General features: G+C 51.5%; 1 protein-coding gene across 2 annotated transcripts; it reads right to left on the reverse strand.

The window, feature by feature from the left end:
- Positions 1 to 15: 15 nt before the first annotated feature.
- Positions 16 to 5,707, reverse strand: HSP90AA1 (heat shock protein 90 alpha family class A member 1). Of its 2 annotated transcripts, none has more exons than XM_008154763.3 (11): positions 5,626 to 5,707; positions 4,947 to 5,108; positions 4,485 to 4,851; positions 4,012 to 4,145; positions 3,095 to 3,415; positions 2,771 to 2,936; positions 2,424 to 2,614; positions 2,169 to 2,316; positions 1,680 to 1,948; positions 1,070 to 1,403; positions 16 to 791 (listed from the first exon to the last, which is right to left on the reverse strand). In XM_008154763.3, exons 2-11 carry the CDS (start codon positions 5,106 to 5,108, stop codon positions 682 to 684), a joined length of 2,202 nt encoding a protein of 733 aa, XP_008152985.2. In that variant the 5' UTR covers positions 5,626 to 5,707; the 3' UTR covers positions 16 to 681. The 2 variants fall into 2 exon arrangements, with proteins under 2 accessions (XP_008152985.2, XP_054571760.1); XM_054715785.1 differs by having other exon boundaries at positions 4,947 to 5,213; positions 5,626 to 5,698.
- Positions 5,708 to 9,362: the final 3,655 nt, after the last annotated feature.

Genomic DNA, 9,362 nt, shown 5'->3' on the forward strand with positions numbered 1-9,362 from the left:
TAAGACACTTCCACATAACTTTTCTTTTTGTCTGTATTTGCCATAACTTTTTAAAGCAGAATGTGATGAACACTGCACTTCTATTCACAAAACTTGCCGAGTTACTTTCAAACGGCTTTACAACATGCCTAGGTAGCTTGTATTTCTGCTATGCTACACAATCCTTTTCTTTGGAGACAAACCCTATGGACAGTTACTACCATCGTGTTGGTCAGCTTAGCATACTAACTTCTAGAGGCCATACATGCATTTGATAACTACAGGGGATGTCAGGCTCAAAAAGTAGATCTTAGGGGATGAAGGTTGTTTTAACCACGCATCTCAGAACACTTTAGCAACAAAGATTTGGTCTACTTAGGAATCTGCTTGAGAGATAAACACTTCAGACCACAAAGCTAACAAACATTAGGCTACACGTATCTTACAACAGAGATAACCCCATTCTGGTAAAACAGGCCAACATGGAACTAGGAAAGAAAAACGAGCCCGGCTTCAGTGCCTGAATCTCACAGTCTCACACACAGAGGAGGAAAGGAACCCGGTCTTCCCTTTAAGTAGTTGCCATGCCATACATATTTTTAAAATGTTAACAAAAATAAAGGAAAAAGTCCTTGAAAATATATCATCCAAGGGAATGAAGGGAAAGAACTGAACACGTGTGCAGGTGTTCTCCAGGTGAGCTTAGTCTACTTCCTCCATGCGTGAGGTGTCGTCGTCTCCTTCCAGGGGCGGCATCTCTTCGGTCACGGCAGCACTGCTCTCGTCAGCAGTGGGGTCATCTTCATCGATACCTTTTTGGAGGTAAAAGCCACGTATTAGATTTCTTTAAACCAACTAATTAGCCTAATACTACTGCTGGCTTATAACCGCTCAACACTAAGCAATTATAGGATATTTGAGTCTCAGTTCCATTTCTTTGCCTTTATGGACTAGGGACCTGTTTATCCACCCCTTCAACACGTTACTTTAGTTTCTCAAGTGATATGGCATAATCCCAATTGTAAGTTACTACCCCCCGCCCCAAACAATCATGTGGCAAGTTTCTCTTTGACAACACAGGCTTGCTTACCCAGACCAAGTTTGATCATCCTGTAGATCCTGTTAGCGTGTGTCTGGGGGTCTTCCAGACTGAAGCCAGAGGACAGGAGCGCGGTCTCATAGAGCAGGATGACCAGGTCCTTCACAGACTTGTCATTCTTGTCTGCCTCCGCCTTCTGCCTTAAGGTCTCGATGATGGAATGGTCTGGGTTTATCTCCAGGTGTTTCTTCGCGGCCATGTAACCCATTGTGGAGTTGTCTCTCAGGGCTTGAGCCTTCATGATTCTCTCCATGTTTGCTGTCCAGCCGTATGTGCTTGTGACAATGCAGCATGGGGATGTCACCAACCGGTTTGATACGACCACCTGTAATCAAAGTATTAAGCATTAAGATGTCCAGGGCAACTTCTCAGCACCTATGCCAGCTTTATTGTGAAGGGAAATCTAAGGAGTCTGAAATATGATGTACTTGCAAACTTAAATATCCCAATGAACAGAAAGGTTAAAAGTTTTCTATCCTAAGTTTGCAAGTACATTGTATGGCTTAAAATTTGGGGGGGGGGGGGGGGGGCAGGGGGATGGGATCTAACACCACTTCTAAGAAGTGTCAAAAATTAGCAAATGTAGGTAGAATTAACACACCTTTTCTACTTTTTTCTCCAAGATGTCCTTCATGATTTTGCACAGGTTTTCAAACTTGGTTTTTTTCTCTTCCTGTTTCTTCTTCTCTTCTTCATCTTCTGGCAGTTCCAAGCCCTCTTTGGTGACTGACACTAAGGTCTTCCCCTCGAACTCCTTCAGCTGCTGCACACAGTACTCATCAATAGGCTCGATCATATAGATCACCTCTAGGCCGTGCTTCCGCAGACGCTCCACGAAGGCCGAGTTAGCGACCTGGTCCTTGGTCTCCCCTGTGTTGAAGAATTACTTTTAGACCTTCCACAAGGTGTCACCTCCCTTGGCTTTTCTTATCTAGTCAGAACCAACCACCACCGATAAGGCCAGCTCAGTTAACTACCTTGCCTAGATCAACACCTACTACTGTACAGAGAGAGCCACACAGGGGGAAAACACCCAGCTCCTGTGAGGTTCCAAGCACCATGGGTGACATGACCACTTATCAGCCATTACCTGTGATGTAGTAGATGTGCTTCTGGTTCTCCTTCATCCTTGTGCAGTAGTCCTTGAGGGAGACCATCTCATCACCAGACGCGGATGTGTAGTATCTTAATAGCTCAGAGAGCTTCTTCCGATTTTGAGAATCTTCATGAATTCCAAGCTGAAACATAACATTAGCTTTAGAAAAACTTTCTGCATTAAAAAAAAAAATTAAAATTTGAGAAGCCAGTTTTATTATTACTAATGCTCAAATGTGTTTATACCAACCTTAATATTTTTAGAGAACTGCTCATAAAACTTTTTGTAGTTCTCCTTATCTTCTGCCAGTTCAGTGAAGAGTTCTAAGCATTTTTTGACCAAATTCTTTCTGATAACTTTCAAAATTTTGCTTTGTTGCAACATCTCCCGGGAAATATTTAGAGGGAGGTCCTCAGAGTCCACCACACCTCTAATGAAGTCTGAAAGAATATAAAGACCAAAGTCACTCTAAGGACAAAAATCAATCAAATATGAGCAAGCCCCAAAAACCAAAGATGAATTATCCCCCGCCCCTGTGCTTAAATTAATGACTTTAACCATGATAATGGTCATTCTTTATACTCAGCTCTACTTACTCAGGTATTCAGGGATCAGCTCCTCACAGTTATCCATGATGAAAACTCTGCGAACATACAACTTAATGTTGTTCTTTTTCTTTCTGTTTTCAAACAGGTCAAAGGGAGCACGTCTTGGGACAAAAAGAAGGGCTCTGAATTCCAATTGTCCTTCAACTGAAAAATGCTGTAATAAAACACATGCTAAGTCATAATCAGTGGATAAACACTTGTAGTTCCCTATCTCAAAGCACTATGGGAGAAGGGCTGGGATGAGAAAAGATAACTGCTTCAGACAGAACCTGTAGAGGCAGACTGGCCTGGCCGCACTCGGCAGTCACTCACCTTCACTGCCAAGTGATCCTCCCAGTCATTAGTCAGGCTCTTGTAGAATTCCCCATATTCTTCATTAGTAATGTCATCAGGATTTCTGGTCCAAATTGGCTTTGTTTTGTTCAGTTCTTCTTGATCGATGTACTTCTCCTTGATCTTCTTTTTCTTCTTCTTGTCACCATCCTTCTTTTCTTCTTCTTCTTCGTCAGAACCAACATCTTCGATTTCAGGCTTGTCTTCGGACTCCTTTTCTTCTTTTTCTTTCTCTTCCTCTTTCTCTTCCTTTTCTTCAGCCTCATCATCACTGACTTCTTTATCACGTTCCTTCTCCACCTGCAAAAAAAGACAGTCACTTTCTAGAATGAAAAAATTAACAAAATGAAGGTAGACTCCATACCAAAGCCTAAATTTGCTGAGAAACATTAACCAAGCAACTTCTCATGAATATTTGATGTTTTTAACTAAATATTAGAGGCCTGATGCATGAAATTTGTGCAAGAGTAGGCCTTCCTGGAATGTTCTGTGGACCATTTGGTTCTTTTGTGTGTGTGTGGCAGTTTTTAAGTTATTAGTTTTTAAAATCAGTACTTTTTAATGGAAACAACATGACCAAAAACCTGTCACAGAATTTTGAGACCCATTAAAATAACAAAGTTTAATTGGGGGTGGGGAGAGTAAGGCCTTCCTTCCCTCGGCTGCGGGCACCAGCTTCCCTTTGGCACCCGGGACCCAGACTTCCCTCATAGCAGAAGGTCCCATCTAATTAGCATATTATGCTTTTATTATTATAGATAGCTCTGGGTACCCTGGCAATAAGAAAGAACTTCAGACTAGTCCAGTAACTACTGACAGTTTGGGTCTTTGCCTTAAATCTTAAAGGACTAAACATTTTATATTCAGTCCCTTTGGTTATCTACATAGAAACTTACAAAGAGAGTAATGGGGTAGCCGATAAATTGAGAGTGTTTCTTCACGATCTCTTTGATTCTTCTCTCCTCCAAGTACTCCGTCTGGTCCTCTTTCAGGTGCAGGATAACCTTTGTTCCACGACCCATGGGTTCCCCTGGAAGAGAAGCAGGGAAACCAATTCAATTTCAATCTCAATGGCCAAATCAGGGTAAAAAACTACAATCTATTCAGCTCTCAACGTCCATACCTAACACTTTTTAAACAAATTTACAAAGCAAGCTTTACTGTTCCTGGATGGAGTCCGTCCCACAGCAGTTAACTGCCTCGCCCAAGATAAATTACCTCGATGTTAGGCTATTACACTATCGCTGCTCACCAGCTCTCACCCCCCAACGTCAGGCAAATTTCACAGCCTCTTTGGGGTCCACTGCCCACGCACCCCTACCTCCAAGGCCACTGGCTTACCCAGCAAATTATGCCATCAGATGCCTACCTACGTCAGTCCTAACTGTGAAGGATCCTCCTGCAGAAGACTCCCAGGCATACTGCTCATCATCGTTGTGTTTGGTGATCACAGTCACTTTCTCAGCAACCAAATAGGCTGAATAGAACCCGACACCAAACTGGCCAATCATGGAGATATCTGCACCAGCCTGCAGAGCTTCCATGAACGCCTTGGTCCCAGACTTGGCGATAGTGCCCAGGTTATTGATCAAATCGGCCTTGGTCATCCCGATTCCAGTATCCACAATAGTGAGGGTTCGGTCTTGCTTGTTTGGAATGAGATTGATGTGCAGCTCTTTCCCAGAGTCTAGTTTACTGGGATCTGTCAAACTTTCGTATCTGATCTTGTCCAGAGCCTATCAAGAAAATACACGTTGTTAAAACACAAGAGCCCCAGATGGTGAAATTATGCCCACACCAAAACCCAACTCTGCAGGAAAAGGCCACTTACATCGGATGAGTTTGAAATAAGCTCCCTCAGAAAGATCTCTTTATTCGAGTAGAAAGTATTGATGATCAGTGACATCAACTGGGCAATTTCTGCCTGGAAGGCAAACGTCTCCACTTCCTCCTCCTCCATCGGTTGGTCGTGGGTCTGGGTTTCCTCAGGCATCTGCAAACGACCCCGCAGCCCGTTGGAACCGCGCGCAACAACACGTCCCCGGCAGCGCTTCGGCCGCCCAGTGTGTTTGGGGCTTTATTTCAGGGACACGCGAGACTACGGGGAAACGCAAACAGCAGGCTGCCGACAAAGGGATGACCTCATTCCGAGCCGCGCAGCTTGCAGGGGCGCGCGCCACCCGAGCCCAAGTCGCTTGCAGGCCGCGGGCAACGGGCGCCGCCTCGCTGCGACTCGAACCCGCGGGCCGGGTCCCGGGAGAGGCCTTCCGGGCGGGGGGAGGCCCGCCCTCCCTCCCGCAGGATCCCCCGCCGCACCGCCCTTCCCGAGGGGGGTGCGGGCCCGCAGCAGGCCAAGGCCTCCGCCGCGCACCGAGCCTGCCCTGCACCCGCGGGGCCGAGGGGCTCCGGGTCGGGCCCCCGCTGCCCGCCGCCCCGCGCGCGCGCCTGATCACCCCGAGCCCCACGTCCTTCGCCCCCGCCCCCCAAGAGGCCCCCAGACGCCCCCTCACCTTGGCTTAGGAGTCCGCAAAGGATCCGCAGCAACACCGCACGAGGACGCAGAATCAACTGGCGCACGGCGCCCGCTCCTCCTTATATAGACGCGGGCCCGCCCTGCGCGCGCGGCGCCTTTCCAGAAGCCTCCGGAACCTTCCGGAAGAGCCCTCCCCAACTGCTGCCGCGGCCGCGCGCCTGCGCCTGCGCCCTGGCCGCCGCCAGCGCCACCCCCAACCGCCGCCGCAGCGCGCCTGCGCGGCCCGGAACTCTCGGGAAGGTCTCGCGCCCGCGGGGCCGCCGGCCCAGCCCTGCCCCGCCCCCTCCGTTCAGCGCGCGCGGGCGGGCGGTAACCCGCAGGCCCGGAGCGGGGGGCGGGGTGCCGGGGGGGCCCGCGCTCGCGCGTCGGTGATGTCCGAGAAAGTGAACTTGTGGTTTTAGGGTGTCCCCACGGTGTCGGCTGCGTGCACTAAAGGCAGGGCAGACCCTCAGGTTCCTGCAGGCGGTCCTCGCGGCCCCAGAACCGGGACCCCGGCCTCAGGGGCCCGGTGCCAGGTCCAGGGCCTTGAGACCGTGGGTAGGGGTGAGGGGCGCTGACTGGAGGGTCCGGGGCACGTTTAGAGCCTTGGGGGACGGGGCAGCCATGGGGGGTCCAGGGCCGGCGTTGGGAGCGAGTGTGGGTTCAGGCCCCTGGAATTGGGACACGTGTCTGCAGAGCCTCGTGGTGCGGGGCCAGCCCGCGAGGTGTACGTGGGCGGTGACCAGGGCATGTGCCCCGGGAGGCAATGGGCCCCTGGTTTCTGCCTTCACAGAAGGGTGCCCCCGCCCTCCCGGCGCCCCGAGGTAATGCTGGGGGCCCGCCCGTCCCCCTAGAATCTGGGGACGCAGGCCAATGCCCGGTTTCGGGGCTGGTCCTGTCCCGGCTACCGGCTGTGCACAGGGAACCTGCTGAAGGGGGCGCGTTCACAGCCCCGAATCCCCCCAACCAGTGGTCGGCAAACTGCGGCTCAAGAGCCACATGCGGCTCTTTGGCCCCTTGAGTGTGGCTCTTCCACAAAAGACATTTCCATCGTTGTATGGTTGATATTTGGCTCTGTTGACTGATGAGTTTGCCGACCACTGCCCCAAACCCAACCCCGGCGTCTCCCTGAGCCACAGCCTTCACACCGAGGGCCCGCGCTGCGGCATTCCAGCGCTTGGTGACAGAAATGCTGCGCCCCAGCTACACTTATCGATAAAGCACCTGTTTCTTTTAAATTGTTAATTTACATAATTCCAGGAATCCTCTTAATTAAAGTGGTTCCCGGCGTGGTGATTAACTGGCGCCCAAAGCCCATTTCTAAACGGCCATTCTCAGAGAGGGTGGAGCCAGGCCGGGAGAGGAGTTCTGGCCCTCGGCCAGCTCCACAGCTGGGGGTTCCTCGGGGTGAGGAACCTGAGCACCCCTGCCCCGCCCCAGCCCTTCCAGCAACCCACACGCCCGGCTCCTTTGTTTCTAGCTCCCCCCTCTGCTGGCCCTCCTCCTCCTCCTCCCCCTCCCCACACCCGGGGCCTTCCGGGAACAGTCCGGAAACGTCTTAGGAAGTAAGCAAACTTGACCGAACATCCCCTCCCCTGCCTGACCCGGTTTCTCTGAGGTCGGGATTTTTAACCTGGGGCTTGAGACCCATTAGAAGGGTGTGACATCAACGCGGGGCGTCCCGAGTCACGTTAAAACGGAAAAAACAGGATGGAAAGGACCACCACGCGGTGGGGTTGTGAGGCATTGGCTGGGGTGCGTTGCAGGATGTGTCTCTGGCCCCAGCTGTGTCTCCTGCTCTCAGCCTGGGTTTCCCCAGCGGCCTGGGCTGGGGGCGGGCGATGAGGAGGAAGAGGGAGGAGAAGCAACTGAAGCGGCAACTCCCCTGTCACCACGTGCCTCCCCACCTCCACCTGCTCTCCAGACTTGGCGCCTGGCCCACTTCTGCAGCGGCCCAGGAGGGTTAAGATTTCCTGTAGAGGAGCCATTCCAAACCCCCCCCCCCCCCCCATGAAACTCTGTTCTGGAGCCTTCACCTCCCCTCCCCTGCAGAGAACTTGCCCCGAGGCCATGGGGAACCTTTGTTTTTCAGCAAGCTCCAACTCTACTGTCCCTCCCACCTTCCAAATGCTTCTGCCTTCCAGCTCACCCTGCCTGACCTCTTTGACCTCTGGGTAACCACCATTGCCTGCCGTCCCCCCCCCCCCCCCCCCCCACATACACACACACACACCAGTCTCCTCTGCAGATTCACCCTCTCCCGGGCCTATTGCTGGAGCTCCCGAACAGTACCTGTGCAGGTGATTCACAGAACAGCCCAGATCGGGACTCCAGACCTGGAGGCTGAGGCCACTTCCCCCACCTACCTGGCATTCTTCCAGGGCTCACTAGCCAGGTGATGGTCCCCCGCCCCCACCCCCAGCTTTTAGAACCCCAAGCATCCCTACAGGGGATCTGGGTGAGCCCTGCCATTTATGCCTCTTAAATACCTCTTGAATCCCCCCAGTTCTCTCCACTGCCCTCCCCACCCCCCTAGGTCCCTCACCACTGTCCACACAAGCATCAGCTCACCTGGAAGACCTCTGTAGCCACCTGACTGCTCCTAGCATCTGCTCAGCTCTGTCTCCACCCTGTAGCCAGAGCGAGCTTTGAGAACACAGATCTAACCCTGCCAATCCCCTCCTCCACACACTCCCCAAACGCTCACTGACACCCATCACTCCCACAGCTCCTTCACCAGGGCCGTGAGCACCGCAGGGCACCCCGCCTGCCCATGTGTCCTCAGTTCCCACGGTGCTCCCTGTCACTGTTTTAAGCCCCACTCCATGATCACCCCACAGGACTGTCCGCGTGGAGTCCCTCCAGCCGGGAACACCATCCCCCTCTTTGTCTTCTAATTATGTCCTAATGGTACCTTCAGCTCAGTGTTTCCTTAGGGACCCCTTCCCACCCCCACCTTGCCCTGAGATGAAAAGCTTCTCAGTACTTGGGCGCCTCCTTCCCAGCATGCACCACATGGCTCACCCACTTCACTGAACCTTCCAACTCCCACTTGTCCACTCCCCCCGCACTTCCTTTGCTGCCCAGCCTCTTCCTGCCTCCTCAACTCTGTGTTTCTAACGCCTCTGCAAGTCCTGCAGACATAGCTCCTACGTTTTGTTGAACTTGTCCCTAAGTGATCTTACTGTCGGGGAAGCTGACATTTGAAACCTCCTCCATTTGAAACCTCCAGTGTCCCTCCATTAACCTGAGACATGAGGCACAGACTCTAGATCCACGTGCCCTGAATCCCAGCTCGGCCACTTCCTTTCTGTGTGACCCAGGCAAGTCACTTCCCCTCGCAGTGCCTCAGGCTCAGCATCTGTGAAATGGGCATGAGATTATCTTCCTCATAGGGTTGTTATGAGGCTTAAATGAGCTACTCCTGGTTTTGGAAATGGCCAGGACAGGGTCTGGCATACAGTAACTGCTCTGTCCATGTCTATTAAAGTAAATAACTTCCTAATTTCCCTTTCGACTTCTTCTCTGACCCATGGGCAATTTACAAATGTGTTAGTTTCCATATATTTGGAGGTTTTCAAGGTATCTTTTACTGGTTTCTAATATTTGATCCCATTGTGATCAGAGATCACCTTGCATGATCTAAATTCTTTCAGATTTATTGAGAGTTATGTTGGTAACTGTTCTGTGCACAAGTTAATTATGCTGAGGGAAAGATGCCAGTCATTTATACAA

The sequence above is a fragment of the Eptesicus fuscus genome, chromosome 5 (genome assembly GCF_027574615.1).
Source record: "Eptesicus fuscus isolate TK198812 chromosome 5, DD_ASM_mEF_20220401, whole genome shotgun sequence".
NCBI lineage: Eukaryota > Metazoa > Chordata > Mammalia > Chiroptera > Vespertilionidae > Eptesicus > Eptesicus fuscus.